Genomic DNA, 23044 nt, shown 5'->3' with positions numbered 1-23044 from the left:
GTCGCTCTTCTGATATCCTGATCTCATTGCAGAGCTGTGTGTGATTACACCTGACAGATCTGCAGGTTCCTCTCAGTTTCCATCTCACAGGCAGACAGGATTATGATATTGTTGCAATACAACAGAGATCAGAGAGAAGCATAAGGTGTTTGCAAGAAGATGAGGTTCATTTCTCCAGTTCTGTTTTGGTTACTAGTCTCTCACTGGTAACTCTCCTTCATGTATAATAAGCTCTGGAGGCAGAGTTATCTTCCAGGGAGCGTCCGCCCCAGAGCCTGGAAGAGGTCATTTATATAAAGTGATAAAAGATGATTTCTCAGCAACATCACATCTGATATGAGACACACAGGTATCTCAGCAGTCTTTAACCTCTATGCCCATATTAATAGTTGAGATAGGTCAAATGTGGTGACAGATTCCCTTTAAAAATTGAGTGTTAGCAAGGCAAGAAGTACAGGATACCCTCAGAAAAGAAAAAGATCATTCTTTTCGTGTATGTGTGTGTGCTCTCATGTGCGCTCATTGACAAAAGTGTGTATGTGTGTGTGTAAATTAGTGACAAAGGAAGTAAGTGTCCTCAACAAAACTTCACTGGCAGCAGTGTTCTACCTGGCACAGGCAAGTTGGGTGACCTACAGTGAGAGAAGAGAGGAACATCTGTAGTGTCCCAGTACCTCCTCCTATCTGTTGCAAAATATAGTTGTCAGGTGGTTACCAAGAACCTGTGTCCTGTTATGTGGTTTATTCGATAAATTGTCCTGTACAGTCATCTACTGTCCAAAGTGTAAAGGTGCAAGAGTTTGGTTCTATGACTCTCAACCCGTTTTACTGAGAAAGCTTCTGGAAGCTGCTGAGGGAGGAGTAGGAAGGAGTTCCGCTCCTTCCTGTGAGGAGCGAAGGAAAAAAACAGCCTGAGCAACATGAGGAGAGGTCAATTTCCTAGAATGCTCTGCCTTCAGCCTAGGTCCCGCATCCCTTAATCTTCAATCGGTGAGGAAACTGCCACAGCCTATGCCAGGAGGGCATATTACATTTCAATCTTCAGAGAGACAGAAGAAATAGAGCTGTACAAGGGCTATTCTGCCACACCCCATGCCTTTAATGGTTCTGCCAGCGTGAGTGCCTCATGTTCTACTGCATCTTCTGCTGTACACCCTGCGACAGGGAACCGGGTCAGGACTTAATCGTGAGTAAGCAGTGAACACTATTTCCACAGTGAACCAAACTGTGTAGACCCATCCTTGCTAGTACACTGCTCAAAAAATAAAGGGAACACTAAAATCCCACATCCTAGATATCACTGAATGAAATATTCTAGTTGTAAATCTTTATTCATTACATAGTGGAATGTGTTGAGAACAATAAAACCTAAAAATGATCAACGTAAATCACAACTAATATCCCATGGAGGTCTGGAGTTGGAATGATGCTCAAAATCAAAGTGGAAAATGAAGTTACAAGCTGATCCAACTTCAGTGGAAACGCCTCAAGACAAGGAAATGATGCTCAGTAGTGTGTGTGGCCTCCACGTGCCTGTATGACTACCCTACTGTACAACGCCTGGGCATGCTCCTGATGAGGCAGCGGATGGTCTCCTGAGGGATCTTCTCCCAGACCCAGACTAAAGCATCGGCCAACTCCTGGACAGTCTGTGGTGCAACGTGACGTTGGTGGATGGTGTGAGACATAATGTCCCAGATGTGTTCAATCGGATTCAGGTCTGGGGAACGGGCGGGCCAGTCCATAGCTTCATTGCCTTCATCTTGCAGGAACTGCTGACACACTCCAGCCTCATGAGGTCTGGCATTGTCCTGCATTAGGAGGAACCCCATGCCAACTGCACCAGCATATGGTCTCGCAAGGGGTCTGAGGATCTCATCTCGGTACCTAATGGCAGTCAGGCTACCTCTGGCAAGCACACGGAGGGCTGTGCGGCCCTCCAAAGAAATGCCACCCCACACCATTACTGACCCACTGCCAAACCGGTCATGCTGAAGGATGTTGCAGGCAGCAGATCACTCTCCATGGCGTCTGCAGACTCTGTCACATCTGTCACATGTGCTCAGTGTGAAACTGCTTTGATCTGTGAAGAGCACAGGGCGCCAGTGGTGAATTTGCCAATCCTGGTGGTCTGTGGCAAATGCCAAGCATCCTGCATGATGTTGGGCTGTGAGCACAACCCCCATCCATGAACATCAGGTCCTCAGACCATCCTCATGGAGTTAGTTTCTAACTGTTTGTGCAGACACATGCAAATTTGTGGCCTGCTGGAGGTCATTTTGCAGGGCTCTGGCAGTGCTCCTCCTGTTCCTCCTTGCACAAAGGCTGAGGTAGCGGTCCTGCTGCTGGGTTGTTGCCCTCCTACGGCCCTCTCCACATCTCCTGGTGTAGCGCCTCCATCCTCTGGACACTAATCTGACAGACACAGCAAACCTTCTTGCCACAGCTCACCTTGATGTGCCATCCTGGATGAGCTGCACTACCTGAGCCACTTGTGTGGGTTGTAGAGTCCGGCTCATGCTACCACGAGTGTGAAAGCATAACCAACATTCAAAAGTGACCAAAACATCAGCCAGAAAGCATTGGTACTGAGATGTGGTCTGTGGTCCCCACCTGCAGAACCACTCCTTTAATGAGTGTGTCTTGATAATTGCCAATAATTTCTATCTGTTGTCTATTCCATTTGCACAACAGCATGTGAAATTGATTGCCAAACAGTGTTGCTTCCTAAGTGGACAGTTTGATTTCACTGAAGACTGATTTACTTGGAGTTATATTCTGTTGTTTAAGTGCTCCCTTTATTTTTATGAGCAGTGTAATATAACTGAAAGACTGTGTGAATGAAGATAGCAACCCGGTATATAACCGGCAGTCAGCCGATCACTTTATTTAAGCCATTAACTGGGAAGATTCCATCTTAAACGTTACGGTGACCATCTCTCTTGCTACCTAAAATTTCAAGCTTGTATGAATGACTGAGATACCATCACTATGGACTAGGTCTTTTGAATTGAATACAGTAAAGACTCCCTTTTGATTATGTTAATACCTTTGTCAGCATTCATCCTTGAAACTGCGCACACACAAACTAGTAGGCTGTAAGGGCTCAGTGTGAGGGACACAGAGATAGCAAGCCACAGCGTCACCTGTGACATTCCTAATTTCTTTATTATTGGCCGGCCCTGGCAACTATAACATCTAGTTCCCCCCTGGGCACTGCACATCCCTAGTGCTGGACAGGCCTGAGAGCTGCAGTCCGTGAGACGGTGTCAGCGGATCTGGAAGAAGATAGTGGGAGAATCTTTCCTTTACTTCTGTTCCCAAGGAAAGATTGGTCTGAGTGCAGTTCCACAGCTAAACACGTCGACCCAGGTGGCGCTACATTAGTAATATGGCAGTCTTTTGCTTAAACTGTAAACTGTCAGCAACGTTTATCACAAGCATTGGACCGTCACCAGTAACCGTCAAGAACATGCCTCGGTTCTATGCAGAAGTGAATATTTCCTGTTATCCTTTGTATGCCGTTTGTTTGACTCGTAAAATGGACTTTGTTTTTAACAACCTGTCTGGTTGCTTCGTCATGGGAATGGAGAGGTCCGGAGCCACACAGACTGGCAGGGAAGAACCTGAAGGTATCTACAGTAACCGCATCACACACACCCTAGGACTTTAACGTGACGAGGTGTTGGACTAACGTCCCTCGCCTATGGCTACCGCCCCAGGGCACGTTTACACTTCGTGTAAAGAATGACTTTCAGGGTATGTGCACACGTCTGGATTTCTTGCAGAAATTTCCTGAAGAAAACCGGAAATTTTCTGCAAGAAATCCGCATTTTTTTCTTGCGTTTTTTTCCCGTTTTTTTTCGCGGTTTCCCCGCAATTCTGCATTTTTAGGCCATGTGCACACGTTCAGGATTTTTAGCGGGTTTTTTTGCGTTTTTTCGCTATAAAAACGTGATAAAAACGCGAAAAAAAGCTTACATATGCCTCCTATTATTTACAGTGTATTCCGCATTTTTTGTGCAAAAGCAACATGTTCATTAAAAATGCGGAATTGCGGGGATTCCGCACACCTAGGAGTCCATTGATCTGCTTACTTCCCGCACGGGGCTGTGCACACCATGCGGGAAGTAAGCAGATTATGTGCGGTTGGTACCCAGGGTGGAGGAGAGGAGACTCTCCGCCACGGACTGGGCACCATATAATTGGTCCAAAAAAAAGAATTAAAATAAAAAATAGTCCTATACTCACCCTCTGATGGCCCCAGAAGTGTTCCCGCCTCTCCGGTGCATGCTCTCTCTTCCGTTCCTATAGCTGGTGTGGTTCAGGACCTGTGATGACGTCGCTGTCTTGTGATTGGTCGCGTGACCGCTCATGTGACCGCTCGCGACCAATCACAAGCTGTGACGTCATCGCAGACCCTTCACCGCACTCCAGCTATAGGAACGGAGGCTGCAGAAGGTGAGTATAACCATTTTTTTAATTTTTTTTATTATTTTTAAACATTCTATCTTTTACTATAGATGCTGCATAAGCAGCATCTATAGTAAAAAGTTGGTCACACTTGTCAAACAGTATGTTGATCGCTTGGAAAACTTAGCATTCTGCAAGCTAATTACGCTTGCAGAATGCTAAAAAAAACCGCAAAAAAAAATGCGGATTTCTTGCAGAAAATTTCCGGTTTTCTTCAGGAAATTTCTGCAAGAAATCCGGACGTGTGCACATACCCTGAATGAACATGTTGCTTTTTTTTCCGCGATGCGATTTTTTCGCGGAAAAAATCGCAACATTTGCACAAAAAAATGCGGAATACACTGTAAATAATAGGAGGCATATGTAAGCGTTTTTTTCGCGTTTTTATCACGTTTTTATAGCGAAAAAACGCGAAAAAAACGCTAAAAATCCTGAACGTGTGCACATGGCCTCATGCTCCAAATTAAAGAAGTTAGTCTTTATATACTAACTACAGAGCAAACAATCACTCCAGCTTTATATATTGTGTTATTCACAGATCAATAGAAAATTCATGTTTACTCTGTATGAATTTGAAACGTGACACGATTTTGAGAGAAGTGTTGGTGTTTTTAGCTAATTTCTTCTTGTCATCCACATACGTAGGTGGGATATTTGATGATTCAGATTCATACTTTTCATTCTAAGCCCATTTAATCTGAGTCGGAGCTGCTAGATCCACATCCCTGCTGTAATAAAAAAAAAGAGGATGTTTACTTTTACCATTACAATAAGTTATTACATGATAACAGAAACAACGTGCTTACAGTCCATACTATGAGCCATTGGGGCTCATTGTATCTTTGTATGGTGCCTCTTATAATGAAACATGACATGTTTTGTTGGATCGATACCGAATCCAAGAAAAAAAAAATGATGGCTTCATTATGGTGTATAATGGCGAATGCCTCTATAATTTATATTAAAAAAAAAATACCACCACTTCCAAAAATATCACCCCAAATTTGGCGGATTTATTATAAGGCACATAAGCAAATATAGATGCGATTACCGGTAACTTTTTTGCATGTTTTATTCCTTGCTTTGACTAAGGTGGAAACAACCAGCATTTTGTAATTATTTGTTCATAAATTTGATACAACTATAGGAGACCATAGCTTTTTTTCCCAAATATACTATAGGGGACACAAAACCAGCTTGAAATTAGCAAATGTCTTTTCACTTTTCTGGTGAATTCCATTTGATGGATTTGCCAGTGTCATTTATAAGATGATATAGCATTGGTATATAATGAATGATGATCACTACCTTTCCATGTCCGTGTCCATGGTGCTTATTCTTCTTGTGTTTCTAATAATGGCATCCATGTGTTTGGGGAGGCCAGCCAGGAACACCATGTCCATAATGCCCATGATGTCCATGATGTCCATGATGTCCATGATGTCCATGATGTCCATGTTGGCCATAGGGTCCATGAGGCCCTGGTGGAACGACATATCCACCAGGAAAACCGCCTGGAGGAGGGGGGTAAGCAGGCCCTGGATATCCTGGGTAGGGGTTAGTGCCTGGAGGACACGGGCCTGGATAAGGTCCTTGTTGAGGAGGACAACCTGGTGCCGGTTGAGGAGGATATCCTGGTGCCGGGTATCCCGGCTGTCCATATGGTGTTCCTAACATACAAAATGGAATTGTAAGAAAGCAATTAAAATCATTGTGTTTCAATGTCAAAGACAATGTCTATGGGAAAGAGCTGAAACATAAAAGGAGATTTTTGGCATATGCAGATGTAGATAGCATTTTAGCATACTAACTATAGTAACTTTAAAATAGAGTTGAGCACAAAACTTTGCAGGATCCTGGTCCAACGACCACAGGACCAGAGCCTGCAATCCTCCTCCTACCTGCTGACCACCCCAGCATCCCTTTTGGTTAGTAGGCCTGATACAACAAGATGCATGCCTCTCGCTGAGCCAACTAATCAGATGAGGCACCAGTGATGCCAACAGGTAGGAATACATTTGCAAGGCTTTGGTCCACAGCCATAAAATACTGATGTGGCCACAATACCTTGGCCATGCGAATTTTATTCTTCAACTTTAATTTACAGTTACAAAATTTAAAAAAAAAATTTTTTAAAGCTGTGTTTGCGGTTAAATAAATTATTCTCATCTATTCTTTCCCCTAATTGTCCAATGCTGAAAGTCATGAAGTGCTCCTGTTTTTTATGTGGTTACTGCAGCCAATCAGTGGCCTTAATGGTCGTGTACTAAACTAATAGCCCCACTAGTCACCATGTGGAGTCATGATGCCATTAGTACAGAATGTGAATGTTAAGATAATGATTGACTGCAGCGGTTTCATGCCAGTCACATGTAAACAAAGACTGGGAGCCGCTCTTTTCCAGATTACAGATGTAGAAAAGAGGCAACTGTCGTTTGCTTTGTTTTATCCAAAAAGAGAAAGAAGATTTATTTTTCCGATAAGAGACTTTCTAATAACAGTATATCTAATGTTCACTTGTACTACTGAATTACTCTTTAAAATAGTTTTTGTTCATTTACCTTGGTTTGGATTCCACATTGTGTTTCTGTGAAGAAATAAAATGAAATAAAAATGTATTAGCCTGTTACAGTTACAATGGCAGTGCAAACTACTAATGAAAATTTTGCATATTCACATTGTAATATATTAGTATTATTATTTATTTTTAAAGCACCATTGCTTCCATAGTGCTGTACATGTGAAGAGTGTTTATAAACAAAATACATACCGCTATAGTAGGTACAATGAACAAACTAAAAGTGACAGATCGGTACATAGGGGGAGAGGACCCTGCCCCCATGGGCTTATAATCTACAGGGTAATGGGGAAGGACACATTATTTAGTTTTACAATCTTTTACACTATATTACAGTATAGTACAAAAAATTGTTTCTCATTATAATATGTTCATATAGTAGTAAAGGATACATCCAGGGCCGGTTTTAGAGAAAGTAGGGCACTGGGCAAAAGTTTAAAGTGGGGCCCCAAATGCTCACATATTCCAGATCACACAAACATTTCAGCTGTATTTACAGATGCAGAGTTCAGGCTGTTAAACAAGCGTGATCAACGGCATTGAAGTTGTTAGACGCTTGTTCCCGAGTTTCTTAACACTGGCCAAGGAGGAATGATGGGGACAGATAGTCCTCGATACAGTATAATGCACTCCCTATGGTCCTTTATAGAGTATAATGCAGCCGCCTCAGAGTATACTTCAGTCCCCCTCAAAGTATACTTCAGCCCCCTCAGAGTATACTTCAACCCCCTCAGAGTATACTGCAGCCCCCTCAGAGTATACTGCAGCCCCCTCAGAGTATACTACAGCCATCCTCAGAATATACTGCAGCCCCCCATAGTAACTTAAGCCACCCTCAGAGTATACTGCAGCCACGCTCAGTGTATACTGCATCTCCCTTCAGAGTATACTGCAGCCCCCTTCAGAGTATACTGCAGCACCGCACACACACAGTATAGTGCATCTCTCCCACACACAGTATAGTGAAGCTCCCCCAGTACATAGTACAGTGCAGCTCTCCCAAGACACAGTAAAGTGCAGCTCCTTCAACACACAGTATAGTGCAGCTCCCCAACACACAGTATAGTGCAGCTCCCCCCAACACAGTGCAGTGCAGCTCCCCCAATACACAGTGCAGTGCAGCTCCCTCCCTCAACACATAGTACAGTGCAGCTCCCTCCCCAACCCACAGTATAGTGCAGACACACTTGCACAATACTCACCCCTCCTCCTTCCTTGTTCCATGTGCTGCTCCAGTCTCATCACCTCTACTGCTGTCACAGTGTGGCGCACGATGAAGTGACGTCATCGCGTGCCTGCTGAATCACAGGCAGGGGGAGTGATGGGAGAGGGAGCATCAGCAGATGCTCGTTCCTCCATCACTGCTTTCTACTGTATTGGCGTCTTTGATGCCAATAAGTTGAATCAGCGATGGGGAGGCGGCGCCAGACCCCTCAGCGGCCATGTGGTGTGTCGCTATTAGGGGCACGCCACTTGCTTAGCTGGGGGTCCCTGGAGGAGCGTGGGCCCTAGGCAGCTGCCTGGTCTGCCTGCCCCTAACGCCGGCCCTGGATACATCATATCTGTAAGATACACAAACCACAATACCTCCTCATCTCATTCACATACCTGTTTTAGGACCTATTTTTTCAGGCTAGGTTCACATTATAATTTTGCCACAGGTCAGTGGATCTTCCATCTAAAACTCTGAAAAATGTGATGAGGCAAAATCACTGATGGGGCCATTGATTTTATTGACGCAGATGCAATCAGTTTGTGCTCAGTCTAACTTTTCGACAGCGCCACCTATTTAAGGCAGGCACAAAAGCGTGATTGACTGTGCTTTTGTGCTCACCCCAAATAGCAAAAATATAAGCTGAACATAGACTAAGGGGTAATTAATGTGGTAATATTGTTGTTCATATCTTTATTAGGCTCTACTGACCAAAATTAACAGTATCATATGACACACATGTAGGAAGATTTAAAGGGTGTCATCAGAGAATAACCTAATGTTCAAATTTGGTTGTTATTTTGTGTGATTTTTTTAAACATTTGTTTTTTTTTGTTATTTTGGGCTTTTCTAAACTCTTACTTCCTTTAGTTTTAGGTAACCCATATGTACATTTGCAGCAATCGGCTGACTCTAACCCTCCCTTTTTTATTGAAGCATCTAATGAGGGTGAACTGTCACATTTCCTATTGTGATTGGTGGATCCAGTGTTACCACTTGTGTTTAGAGGTAGTACCATTCATTGTAATCCTGTTTATGATGATAATGACACTTATATTAGCTGTTCCTGAAAGTACAGGAAGTATGAACCTAAAATAACTGCAGAGGTCAGTGTGAAAATAGCAATTTCTGTATTTATTTTTTTTTTTTTTGTAAATACAGATTGCAAAATAAAAAAATAAATATTGCCAAAAAATAAATATATATTTATACTCAATTTGAACAAAAGATCATTTCCTGATAATACTGCACATTCCCATTAGAGATTCACAGAAAAAGACGAAAAAAGAGGTAATGTTAATCTTGGAGCTGTACACATAAGGTGGGATATTCCTATATGCAGTACACAGTGATGATTTTTAATGTCCACCTATAACGTGACGTAGGGTAGTAGCTGTGGGTGAGGTGTTCATTTCTCACACCCCAACATGTTACATGAAGGTGAGGGTCCTTGCTGGGTGTGTGTACGGTGCCATTGGGACCCTACGTACTTGCAGGCTGCATAGTACAGGTGCCTTTGGCTGGCCAGGACCAGATGTTGAAGACTTCAATGAGGGAGACCATCAGTTGAAAATAAACTCTTTACTTAACAGTAACTTTGTGGGTATTATATGCAGTATATAGTGAATACGCATCTTCCTAAATGTTTCCTTCCCAATATGGAGCATGTTGCTACAGCCAACATGCATGAAGGAGCCTAGTGCTGAGCAAGTATGCTCGTTACTCGGGTTTCTCAGAGTGTGCTTGGGTGGTCTCCGAGTGTTTTAACGTGCTCGGAGAGTTAGTTTATGTTGATGCAGCTGCATGATTTGCAGCTTCTAGACAGCCTGAATACATGTGGGGTTGCTTAACAAATGCAGCTGTGTCGACATAAGCTAAATCTCCGAGCACACGGAAATACTCGGAGACCACCCAAGCAGGCTCGGAGAAACCCAAGTAATGAGCATACTCGCTCATCACTAAAGGAGACCCAACCAGGATTGTTCACATTTCCAAAAATTATTGGCAGACACCACAAAAGTGGCATCAATTTCACCACAGTAGAAATTGTATAATAGAGACCGACAGGTCTTCCACTACGCCCAATCCAGCCGATGGACACCTAACCTGAAGTTTTCACATTTTAAAAAATGAGGGCCTGACACCACCGAAGTGGAATAACTGTCACGAGAATAGAAATAGTATATTAGGGAGCAACACAATACAGCTACACACTACACTTCCACTACAGCTAACCCAGCAGATGTAGACCAACCATGATTGTTCACATTTCCACAAATTTGTGTTAGCAGCAGCAGCCACAACAGGAAGCGAAGCCACACTTAAGATATGACAGAGTGCAGTTACGTGACATTAATGCATCACACAAAAAAATGCAGTATCACCTAGTCTGTACAGTCTGCGATTGGGGAGCAAAAGTCCTTGGAGATCCATGACATGTTCATCTTGATGAAAGTTAGGCGGTCTACACTTTCAGGGGACAGCAGGCTGCGCTTATCCATTAGGACACCACCAGCAGTGCTGAAGACACGTTCTGAGAGAATGCTGGCTGCCGGGCAAGATAAAACCTACAATGCATGTGTGGCGAGCTCAGGCCACTCATCCATTTTGGAACAAAATGTGAAAGGGTCCAAAATTTCCCTGATGGTATTGATGGTAGTTCTAGATACTCCTGCACCATCCTCTCCATTTGTTCACCACGTGTAAGACTTGGACTCTGTTGTGCTGGTTCACAGGCTGGTCTAAAAAAAGTGTCAAAGGACTCACAGAAATTGCTTCTTCCACTTACACCACTGCTGCTGCTGCTAATGTTTTGGTGTTGACGAATTGACGTGCTGAAGTTTGGAAGTATAGAGCTGTGATGCGAGCTGTGTGCTTCACTGCTGTCTTGGGGAAAAGGTCTCTTAAAAAGGTGTAAAAGCATGTTTACACTGCCCACCATACGGGTTACTGTCCCAGGACAGGAGAGAAAAGACTTTGTACGGAAGCCACAGACAGCAAGGACCTCACATACAAGCGCGGGTAGGAAGGCTTACGGACCTCACTTGGGAGAGGGATCACCTTTTGCCTCCGGACCATATCACCACCTGTTCCTGGTACCCCGGACTGTGGCCTGCTACCACCAGTAAACCAGGTAAAGATGTTACAACTCTGTATCCTCCATTTATTTGCCAGCATACACCACCCTTGCCATAAACTTTGGGAGCCCTGGGGACCCCGCTTTACCTGTGGGAAGCATCACCATCTTTGCTGCAGTAACATCACCCCAGAGGACCCCTTTAAGCAGCGTCGGTCCCTACTGACCGAGAACCACAGGTGGTGTCACGAACATAAACTTTATTACAAATCCCCTTGCAAGACCATTCCCCTTTTAATTGAGCGCCCAGTGCCACGGCCTGGGTCTCAGCCACCGTGACATCCCCATTAATTGTGACCGGACCCGGTACCGAGTACCCTCTGCCCAGGTGGGCGACTCACTGTACTACCAAGTTGAGAATGTGAGCCATGCAAGGCTCGTGTGTGAGCTTGCCTCGCTGTAGGGCTGCCTCCAGGTTTGCACCGTTATCGGACACGGCCTTCCCTGGATGCAGGTTGAGACAGCGATTGATCAAACTCAGCCTGGAGAGCTGTCCACAACTCTTCAGCTGTATGACTGCGATCTCCAAGGCATATCAATTTTAATACTGCCTGATTGGGGTGAGCCCTGGCTGCGCAGTTCGGAGGTGGTGGGTATTCACTCTGCACTGTTGGAACACGTGTCTAATTAAGGCAGAGATTAAGGGGGCATATGGAGGCCCTAGAGGAGATAAAGGAGGAGGCAGAAGTGTAGCGCCCCCACTGCCGCAGGGCCGAGGGGTACCCGGTACCGGGCCTCTGAGTCTCTGTTCTGGGGTTGTCACGGTGGCTAGACCCGGTCCGTGACCCTGCTGAGGGGCGCACAATGATAGATGTGGATGGTGGTGGTGGTGCGGTGCAGTAAATAACGAGGACACCAGGTTGCAGTCTCTTTACCTCTTTACTGAAGGCTTCAGGTGTCCAATCCAGGGCACTGTTAACCGGGCTGGCTGAGACCGGCCGGTCCGACGGCACATCAGGAGTCCCCTTCACAGGTGGGAATCAGCGTCTACCTTCTAGCGCTGTGTGTTGTAGTCCTTCCCTGCTGGGCACCCCGGGATAGTCCTCACAACTGATTCTGTCTGTCTCTGATGTTCGTTCTCTCTCCGTCCCCCAGATGATATGGCAGGACGCACCCGTATGACGGGGTAGGCCTGGAGTTCTTCCGGGACCCTAGAGTCGCCCCTCTCCCACAGGTGCCTCCGTTGTCTGCTTAGGTGATATGTGTGAGACAGCCAACCTATAATTGGCTGTCCTGCCGTGGTTTGAAGTAATGCTTAAAGTCTCTTACTTTCTCGGCGTTCCGGCCACCGACTGTTTGCGCCTCAGAAGGATGTTGCCTCGGTCTTACAGCACGACTCCTTCTGGTCCTATCGCCTCTTTGCTGTATTCCTGCTTTTCTCACTCGGCACAATAAACTTCGCTTCTTGTCCTTTCTTTAGGAATCTGTCAGGATCCCATCCCTGACAGGTCCTCTCTCTAGCTCTTCCCAGTTACTTCTCTCCCTGTCTTCCTGTCCAACCCCCAGTTTTACCAGAGTGTGAGGAGTGGCCTACTAGATAGAACCACCCCCCCTGGTGGCCGGAGTGTGAAGTGTAGTGTGAGTGTTACCTGGTCAGAGAAACTCCTTTAGTGCAATCAGACGTAACATCACTCCCCTTAGTGGCAGAGCGACATTACTGCAACGACCAGGACTCTGGGGCGCTGCAGAAGCAGTGGAGGAAGTGTTAAACGTAGAGGTTTGTCCTGCAAGCCTTGGGGATTCCAAGACTTGTGGAGCAATGCCTGCCCCCACAGCCACCAGAGTCACTTAGTGCCCAGTCAACGAGATATCACACCATTGGCCATGCTTACTTGTCCAATTGTGTGTGGTGAAATGCACCCTGGCAGACAAAAATTTAGTCAAGTAATGGGTGATGTTCTCTGCGACATGCTGGTGTAGCGCAGGCACAGCTTTCGTAGAAACATAATGGCGACTGGCAATTAGTACTGGGGGACTGCAACGGCCATCAGCTTTTGGAATCCGTCTGTATCTACCAGGCAGAAAGGCAGCATTTCCATGGCCAACATATTGGAGATGGTGGAGTTCAACCTCTAAGCTTTGTCGTGTGCAGGAGGAAAATATCTTTTATGTATCCACAACTGCAGAACCGTGGGCTGGCTGTAGTGATGAGAGAGGGCGGAGTGTTGTGAATTCCATTCTCGGGCTCCCTCCTGTGGTCGTGAATGGTACTTTGTTGAGTTCTGTTCGTGGGCTCCCTCTGGTGGCTTTGAGTGATACTGCTGGTCTTTAGCTGGGCTCCCAGCTGCCTCGTTTTCTGCTATGCTGGCTGCCTATTTAACTCCACCTAGATCTTTACTTGTTGCCAGCTGTCGTTGTATTCAGTATTGGTTCAGATCTCTCTGGGACTTCCCTTGTGACCTGTCTCCTCCTGGAGAAGCTAAGTTCATGCTAGTTCATTTTGCTCAATGCTTTTGGAAAATGTTTCTCAGTATATGATTATGTCAGTCCAGCTTGCTTATATGCTATTTTCTTGCTAGCTGGAAGCTCTGGGGTGCTGAGTTGCTCCCTCACATCGTGAGTCGATGTGAGGGTCTTTTTGTATTCTCTGCGTGGATATTTTTGTAGTATTTTATACTGACCGCACAGTTACCTTGCTATCTTCTTCCTATTTAGTATTAGTGGGCCTCTTTTGCTAAGACCTGTTTTCATTCCTATGTTTGTATTTTCCTCTTAACTCACCGTCATTATTTGTGGGGGGCTGCTATTACTTTGGGGAAATTTCTCTGAGGCAAGTGAGGCTTTGTTTCTCTCTAGGGGTAGCTAGCTCTCAGGCTGTGAAGAGGCGTCTAGGGAGAGTTAGGTACGCTCCACGGCTGCCTATAGTGTGTGCGATAGGATCAGGGTTGCGGTCAGTAAAGTTCCCACATCCCCAGAGCTTGTCCTATATTTCTGGTTTACCTATCAGGTCATTCCAAGTGTTCCTAACCACCAGATCCATAACAGTACAGCTGGCCAAAGAGTTCATGCATCGCAAAAGAGGGATGAGAGAAGTTCTGAGCTCATTTTTTTTTCTCTGCAGTGTGTTTTGCCTCTCTCCTCCCCTTAATCTCTGGGTCGTTCAGGACTCAGCTGCAGATATGGATATTTAAAGTCTGTCCTCTAGTGTGGATCATCTCACAGCAAGGGTACAAAGCATTCAGGATTATGTAGTTCGGAATCCTATGTTAGAGCCTAGAATACCAATTCCTGATTTGTTTTCTGGCGATAGATCTAAGTTTTTGAATTTCAAAAATAATTGCAAATTGTTTCTTGCTCTGAAACCCCACTCCTCTGGTGACCCTACTCAGCAAGTTAAAATTATTATTTCTTTGTTACGTGGTGACCCTCAAGATTGGGCATTTTCCCTGGCGCCAGGAGATCCTGCATTGCTAAATGTGCATGCGTTTTTTCTGGCGCTTGGATTGCTTTATGAGGAACCTAATTTAGTAGACCAGGCAGAAAAGATCTTGCTGGCTCTGTCTCAGGGTCAGGAGGAAGCGGAGGTTTACTGCCAGAGGTTTAGGAAGTGGTCTGTGCTCACTCAATGGAATGAGTGTGCCCTGGCAGCGATTTTCAGAAAGGGTCTTTCTGAAGCCCTTAAGGATGTTATGGTGGGGTTCCCCACGCCTGCAGGTCTGAATGAATCAATGTCCTTGGCCATTCAGATTGATCGGCGTTTGCGGGAGCGCAAACCTGTGCACCATCTGGCGGTGTTCTCTGAGCAGAAGCCTGAGTCTATGCAATGTGGTAGGATTCAGACCAGAATTGAACGGCAAAATCACAGACGTCAGAATGGGTTGTGTTTTTACTGTGGTGACTCCACTCATGCTATTTCTGATTGTCCTAAGCGCACTAAGAGGTTCGCTAAGTCTTTCACAATTGGTACTGTACAGCCTAAGTTTGTTTTGTCTGTTACTTTGATTTGCTCTCTGTCATCCTACTCAGTTATGGCTTTTGTGGATTCAGGCGCTGCCCTGAATTTGATGTATTTGGATTTTGCCAGGCGCTGTGGTTTTTTCTTGGAGCCTTTACAGTTCCCTATTCCACTGAGGGGAATTGATGCTACGCCATTGGCCAAGAATAAGCCTCAGTACTGGATTCAAGTGACCATGTGCATGACTCCTGCTCATCAGGAGGATATTCGCTTTCTGGTATTACATAATTTGCATGATGTTGTCGTCTTGGGGTTGCCATGCCTGCAGGTTCATAATCCAGTATTGGATTGGAAATCGATGTCTGTGTCTAGTTGGGGTTGTCAAGGGGTACATGGTGATGCTCTGTTGGTATCAATTGCATCTTCTACTCCTTCTGAAGTCCCTGAATTTTTGTCGGATTACCAGGATGTATTTGATGAGCCCAAATCCAGTGCCCTACCTCCTCATAGGGATTGTGATTGTGCTATAAATTTGATTCCTGGTAGTAAGTTCCCTAAGGGTCGACTTTTTAATTTGTCTGTGCCAGAGCATGCCGCTATGCGGAGTTATATAAAGGAGTCTTGGAGAAAGGGCATATTCGCCCGTCCTCGTCACCCTTGGGAGCAGGGTTCTTTTTTGTGGCCAAGAAGGATGGTTCTCTGAGACCCTGTATAGATTATCGCCTTCTTAATAAAATCACGGTCAAATTTCAGTACCCTCTGCCTCTGCTGTCCGATCTGTTTGCTCAGATTAAGGGGGCTAGTTGGTTCACCAAGATAGATCTTCGAGGAGCGTATAATCTTGTGCGTATAAAACAGGGCGATGAATGGAAAACAGCATTTAATACGCCCGAAGGCCATTTTGAGTACTTGGTGATGCCATTTGGGCTTTCTAATGCCCCTTCTGTGTTTCAGTCCTTTATGCACGACATCTTTCGAGAGTATCTGGATAGATTCATGATTGTATACCTGTATGATATTCTGGTCTTTTCTGATGATTGGGAATCTCATGTGAAGCAGGTCAGGATGGTATTTCAGGTCCTGCGTGCTAATGCCTTGTTTGTGAAGGGCTCTAAATGTCTCTTCGGAGTCCAGAAGGTTTCCTTTTTAGGCTTTAATTTTTCCCCTTCTACTATCGAGATGGATCCAGTTAAAGTCCAGGCCATTTATGATTGGACTCAACCTACATCTGTGAAGAGTCTTCAGAAGTTCCTGGGCTTTGCTAATTTTTACCGTCGCTTCATCACTAATTTTTCTAGTGTTGTTAAGCCTTTGACTGATCTGACCAAAAAGGGTGCTGATGTGACGAATTGGTCTTCTGCAGCCGTTGAGGCCTTTCAGGAGCTGAAACGTCAGTTTTCTTCGGCTCCTGTCTTGCGTCAGCCGGATGTTTCTCTCCCTTTTCAGGTCGAGGTTGATGCCTATGAGATTGGAGCAGGGGCTGTCTTGTCTCAGAGAAGCTCTAATGGCTCTGTGATGAAGCCATGTGCTTTCTTTTCGAGAAAGTTTTCGCCTGCCGAGCGTAATTATGATGTTGGTAATCGGGAGTTGTTGGCAATGAAGTGGGCATTTGAGGAGTGGCATCATTGGCTTGAGGGAGCCAAACATCGTGTGGTGGTCTTGACGGATCACAAGAATTTGATTTATCTCGAGTCGGCCAAGCGGCTAAATCCTAGACAGGCTCGATTGTCACTGTTTTTCTCTCGTTTTGATTTCGTGGTTTCGTACCTTCTGGGCTCTAAGAATGTGAAGGCTGATGCCCTTTCTAGGAGTTTTGTGCCTGACTCTCCGGGAGTTCCTGAACCGGCTGGTATCCTCAGAGAGGGGGTGATTCTGTCTGCCATCTCCCCTGATTTGCGGCGGGTGCTGCAGGAGTTTCAGGTCGATAGACCTGACCGTTGTCCACTGGAGAGACTGTTTGTCCCTGATAGATGGACCAGTAGAGTTATTTCCGAGGTTCATTGTTCAGTGTTGGCAGGTCATCCTGGGATTTTTGGTACCAGAGATTGTCATGGTTCCCAATGGCAAGGGAACATAAGAAACATATAAGTAACGAACGAGCTCTCGGGTGATGGAAACTCGAGTTGACCGTGAGCTAAATCTACCACACAACTAACAGTAGCCAGGGAGCATACCTACGGCTTCCTATATGCCACGCGCCAGCCGGAGGACTAACTACGCCTGGTAGAGGAAGAAACAGACCTGGCTTACCTCTAGGGAAATACCCCAAAAGATGATAGCAGCCCCCCACATGTAATAACGGTGAATTAAGAGGAAAAGACATACACAGTATGAAAGTAGATTTAGCAAAGAGAGGTCCACTTACTAGATAGCAGAAGGATACAAAAGAGGACTTCACGGTCAACTGAAAACCCTTTCAAAAACCATCCTGAAATTACTTTAAGACTCCTGTGTCAACTCATGACACAGGAGTGGCAATTTCAGCCCGCAAGAGCTTCCAGCTACAGAGAATTACAAAAACTGCAAACTGGACAAAAGGTACAAAACAAAAGGACAAAGTCCACTTAGCTGATCAGCAGACTAGTAGCAGGAACATGCAACCGAAGGCTCTGGTTACAATGATGACCGGCAAGGAAATGACTGGAGAGCAAGGCTAAATAGGAAACTCCCAAACACTGATGGAAGCAGATGAACAGAAGCAGCAAAGTGCAAACAAGTCACCAGTACCACCAGCAACCACCAGGGGAGCCCAAAAAGCGGATACACAACAAGAGATATGGTGGCTAGGTCCTTTTGGTGGCCTTCCTTGTCGCGGGATGTGCGTTCTTTTGTGCAGTCCTGTGGGATTTGTGCTCGGGCCAAGCCTTGCTGTTCTCGTGCCAGTGGATTGCTTTTGCCTTTGCCTGTCCCAAAGAGGCCCTGGACGCATATCTCCATGGATTTTATTTCAGATCTTCCGGTTTCTCAGAGGATGTCTGTCATCTGGGTGGCTTGTGACCGTTTTTCTAAGATGGTCCATTTGGTGCCCTTGCCTACATTGCCTTCCTCCTCTGATTTAGTTCCGCTGTTTTTTCAGAATGTGGTTCGTTTGCATGGTATTCCGGAGAACATTGTGTCTGACAGAGGGTCCCAGTTTGTGTCCAGATTTTGGCGGTCCTTTTGTGCTAAGATGGGCATTGAATTGTCTTTTTCTTCGGCTTTCCATCCTCAGACAAATGGCCAAACCGAACGAACTAATCAGACCTTAGAAACTTATCTGAGATGTTTTGTTTCTGCTGATCAGGATGATTGGGTGACATTTTTGCCATTGGCTGAGTTCGCCCTCAATAATCGGGCTAGTTCGGCTACTTTGGTTTCACCTTTTTTTTGTAATTCTGGTTTTCATCCTCGTTTTTCCTCAGGGCAGGTTGAGCCTTCTGACTGTCCTGGTGTGGATTCTGTGGTGGATAGGTTGCAGCAGATTTGGAACCACGTAGTGGACAATTTGACGCTGTCACAGGAGAAGGCGCAGCGCTTTGCTAACCGCCGTCGCTGTGTGGGTCCCTGACTTCGTGTGGGGGATTTGGTTTGGTTGTCTTCTCATTATGTCCCTATGAAGGTTTCCTCTCCTAAGTTTAAGCCTCGTTTCATCGGTCCTTATAAGATCTCTGAAATCCTCAATCCTGTGTCATTTCGTTTGGACCTCCCAGCATCTTTTGCCATCCATAATGTGTTCCATAGGTCATTGTTGCTGATGTATGTGGTGCCTGTGGTTCCTTCTGTTGATCCTCCTGCTCCAGTGTTGGTCGAGGGAGAATTGGAGTATGTGGTGGAGAAGATCTTGGATTCTCGTATTTCGAGACGGAAGCTTCAGTACTTGGTTAAATGGAAGGGCTATGGTCAGGAGGATAATTCCTGGGTTGTTGCCTCTGATGTCCATGCTGCCGATTTGGTTCGTGCCTTTCATTTGGCTCGTCCTGATCGGCCTGGGGGCTCTGGTGAGGGTTCGGTGACCCCTCCTCAAGGGGGGGTACTGTTGTGAATTCCGTTCTCGGGCTCCCTCCTGTGGTCGTGAATGGTACTTTGTTGAGTTCTGTTCGTGGGCTCCCTCTGGTGGCTTTGAGTGATACTGCTGGTCTTTAGCTGGGCTCCCAGCTGCCTCGTTTTCTGCTATGCTGGCTGCCTATTTAACTCCACCTAGATCTTTACTTGTTGCCAGCTGTCGTTGTATTCAGTATTGGTTCAGATCTCTCTGGGACTTCCCTTGTGACCTGTCTCCTCCTGGAGAAGCTAAGTTCATGCTAGTTCATTTTGCTCAATGCTTTTGGAAAATGTTTCTCAGTATATGATTATGTCAGTCCAGCTTGCTTATATGCTATTTTCTTGCTAGCTGGAAGCTCTGGGGTGCTGAGTTGCTCCCTCACATCGTGAGTCGATGTGAGGGTCTTTTTGTATTCTCTGCGTGGATATTTTTGTAGTATTTTATACTGACCGCACAGTTACCTTGCTATCTTCTTCCTATTTAGTATTAGTGGGCCTCTTTTGCTAAGACCTGTTTTCATTCCTATGTTTGTATTTTCCTCTTAACTCACCGTCATTATTTGTGGGGGGCTGCTATTACTTTGGGGAAATTTCTCTGAGGCAAGTGAGGCTTTGTTTCTCTCTAGGGGTAGCTAGCTCTCAGGCTGTGAAGAGGCGTCTAGGGAGAGTTAGGTACGCTCCACGGCTGCCTATAGTGTGTGCGATAGGATCAGGGTTGCGGTCAGTAAAGTTCTCACATCCCCAGAGCTTGTCCTATATTTCTGGATTACCTATCAGGTCATTCCAAGTGTTCCTAACCACCAGATCCATAACAGCGGAGTACAGTGAACCGGACAACCTGCTGGATCGTGAAAGAGGTGGAGGCTGAGATGTTACGGTGGATTGAGAAAGTTGTGGAGTGCTCGCTCTCTGAGATCAGTCAAAAACAGCAGGCATGTCCGCTTCTATTAGAGCTAACATTGGACTCTCAGTCAGCAATGACTGGAGCAGGAAAAGAACCTGAGGTTCTGCGGTCGAAGACCTGCACCTCAATAGTTGGCACGGTAACAGAGGAGGAGGATGAAGCAGCAGATGTAATTGATTGGGCAGCTGATAGTTGTTGAGGTCCGATGGTCTGCATTTTTGCGCAGTGGGATTCCCACAGTAACGCATGTTGATTGCGCATGTGAAGGTTCATGTAGTAGTCAAATTATTGCACTTTTTACGACGACTCAGTTTTTTTTCAAAGTTGACAGATTACGTGAGTTGGCTCATCCTTTGCAGTGTCAAAAAAGGCCCAGGCTAGGCAACTCTTGCCAATCCCGTGAGCTGCAGACACATGGACGCTGCTGGTCTCAGCCACAGTTGTGGCTGAGGATGCATTTCTTGTCGTGGCTGCATTACTACGTGTCTGCAATGTACAGTGAAACAACCAACTTTTCTTCCTCCTCAGATGACCTACTCAGCTGCGTGTCTCTATGTTCACGCCAACTGGGATCTAACACCTCATCATCATCATCCTTTGTGCTATCACATTTCTCGCCCTTGGAATCACTCTCCTCCTCTTCCTGCCCTGACAGCACAGTGCAGTCCGCGTGAGCCTCTGATATCTGAGTCTCATCAGGATCACCTCCCCCCCAGGAGTTAACATCTGATGACGAGAGTCAGGATGCTGTTCGGATCCTACTTCGTCCTGCCCCGGATCCAAGCTCAAAACATTTTGGGCATCGGGGCAGATTTCCTCCCTCTGACTCTGTGAAGCTTTTAAGTACATGTCTGAAGACCATGGCATAGAATATGTAAACAGCTCTTCAGACTTACCCATCTGTGGTTCCGTGCAGGCAGTTGTATGGTTGGAGAGCTGGGATGCAGGGGGGAAGTAAGGGGAATTTGGGTGCTACTTCTGTGGACTGTGCTGGGTGTGATGTTGAGGTGGAGGAAGAGGAGAGGCCACTTAAAGCTGCACTTCCCATCAACTCGAGCACATGCTCTCTCTGGAACTCATCAGCAAGGCATACCACTGTGCATCTGCCAAAGAAAGGTAGTGGAGTAGCCCGTCCAGTAACAGAAGTTGTTAGTTGTCTTTCCATAAGACTTGCTATTGGTTCACTAGTGCTTTAACAAACAATACCACCTACCCCACATACACCTTGAACACCAATCCTAATTCCCCTTCAACCACGGCCTAGCTTTTCACAGTGATGTTGCTCAGATAGTGTGGTAGGAGCGCAGCATTAGCAACAACAAATTAGATTTTAAACTCTGCACCACCTCTGCAATTACTGAATTTCATTGACAGTAAATTCCAAGATGAAATATGGCGTGCTGTCACACACAAAGTCACAGAAAAAAATTGTTTGAGTGTGGATGAGGCCTGTATGACAAAGAAGATATGCTACAAACAATTTGAAAGCCTACTGGATGACATTAGGAACACAAGAATTTTTTGTGGCCTCTGGATCAGGCCTCTATAACACACTAGATGCCACAAACTATTTGAAAGTCAGGTCTCCTACTGTATGAAACTAGAAGCAGAAGAACTTTTGTGGCCTATGGATCAGGCCTCTATAATACACTAGATGCTGCAAACTATTTGAAAGTCAAATGTCCCCTACTGTCTGAAGTTAGGAACACAAGGATTTTCTGGTGGCCTCTGGATCAGGCCTTAATAACACACTAAATGCTACAAACTATTTGAAAGTCAGGTCTCCTCCTGTATGACCCTAGGAACAGTAGAATTTTTTTATGGCCTCTGAATCAGGCCTCTATAACACACTAGATGCTACAAACTATTTGAAAGTCAGGTTTTCTACTATATGACACTAGGAACAGAAAAATTGTTTGTGGCCTCTGGATCAGGCCTCTGCAGCTTAATTTCAACCCAACAAAATGACAAAGTGTGATACAGCAGGTTGTCTAACTTTTTGCAACTGAAAAATTATAATTTTTTTAATGTGCCTAAGGTGGGATACAGCAGGCTGTTTCACATTTAGCTAGTGAAAAAATATTATTTAGAATGGTATACTCGTGCATGGAGCACAGTAGAAGCAGTGCACAACACATTTGTATGAAATGTGCCCTGCTGGCTTTGTCTGTGGACCTCAGTAATGGCAAAAAAATGCTGGAAGGTAAATTTAACAGCCAAACTAGACACTAGCTAGCTACACTATCTGACTGACAACCGCCTAGCTAACTAGCTAAAATCTTGCTAACAGTGCCAGCGTCAGCAGCAGCCTCTCTGCGCTGTTACAGTATCAAAATGGTGCTAAAATAAGATGTCTGTTATTTATATGGAGAGGGACATGTGATTTCAGCAGCTAGTGACACAAGCAGTTGTGTCAGGACATTGTGGGTGTTTCCTGCCCCCTGATTTGCTGTCTGCTATGTGCACACGTAAAATTAGAAAAAAAAATACTGTTTACAAGAACGCTGCGCCTCTGAGCTCTGCAAATCCCCTCCCCTCATCAAACATGTGCCATACGCTCATGATACCCCACCATTATCATCGCTAAAGTGCTGAAAATACTTTTGTGGCAATGCAAATATTTTCCCACACTATTACCAAATGTTACCGATTTTTTCCAATTTTATAAAATTTTGGTCATGTTTCTGATGACAAATCCCAACAAATTCGCTGATCACTACTGATAAAGTCTACATCAATCGCTCACACCCAACAGCCGGAATACATACAGTACATACCACTCACAGGAGTCCAGAGGTTCTGTTTCCTATAGAGGAAACCTGCTG

At 45.4% G+C, this 23044-nt stretch overlaps 1 protein-coding gene across 3 annotated transcripts; it reads right to left on the bottom strand.

Moving 5' to 3' along the window:
- Positions 1 to 4982: 4982 nt before the first annotated feature.
- LOC143784307 (uncharacterized) lies at positions 4983 to 23028 on the bottom strand. Of its 3 annotated transcripts, none has more exons than XM_077272437.1 (4): positions 23004 to 23028; positions 7035 to 7060; positions 5782 to 6143; positions 4983 to 5201 (listed from the first exon to the last, which is right to left on the bottom strand). In XM_077272437.1, the coding sequence occupies exons 3-4, from the start codon at positions 6132 to 6134 to the stop codon at positions 5156 to 5158; spliced, it is 399 nt and encodes a 132-aa protein (XP_077128552.1). In that variant the 5' UTR covers positions 6135 to 6143; positions 7035 to 7060; positions 23004 to 23028; the 3' UTR covers positions 4983 to 5155. The 3 variants fall into 3 exon arrangements, with proteins under 3 accessions (XP_077128552.1, XP_077128548.1, XP_077128551.1); XM_077272433.1 differs by lacking the exon at positions 23004 to 23028 and adding an exon at positions 21116 to 21274; XM_077272436.1 differs by lacking the exon at positions 23004 to 23028 and adding an exon at positions 8660 to 8737.
- Between the last annotated feature and the right edge of the window lie 16 nt (positions 23029 to 23044).

This window comes from Ranitomeya variabilis, chromosome 7 (genome assembly GCF_051348905.1).
Source record: "Ranitomeya variabilis isolate aRanVar5 chromosome 7, aRanVar5.hap1, whole genome shotgun sequence".
NCBI lineage: Eukaryota > Metazoa > Chordata > Amphibia > Anura > Dendrobatidae > Ranitomeya > Ranitomeya variabilis.
Note: the sequence above shows the minus strand (reverse complement) of the source record. Positions and strands in the feature narration are given on the sequence as shown.

Coding starts and splice junctions, on each gene's coding strand:
- LOC143784307 (XM_077272433.1), bottom strand. Junction 6,144..7,034: donor AATGTGGAATCCAAACCAAG/GTAAATGAACAA, acceptor TTTGTATGTTAG/GAACACCATATGGACAGCCG. Junction 5,202..5,781: donor ATGGACACGGACATGGAAAG/GTAGTGATCATC, acceptor TTTTTATTACAG/CAGGGATGTGGATCTAGCAG.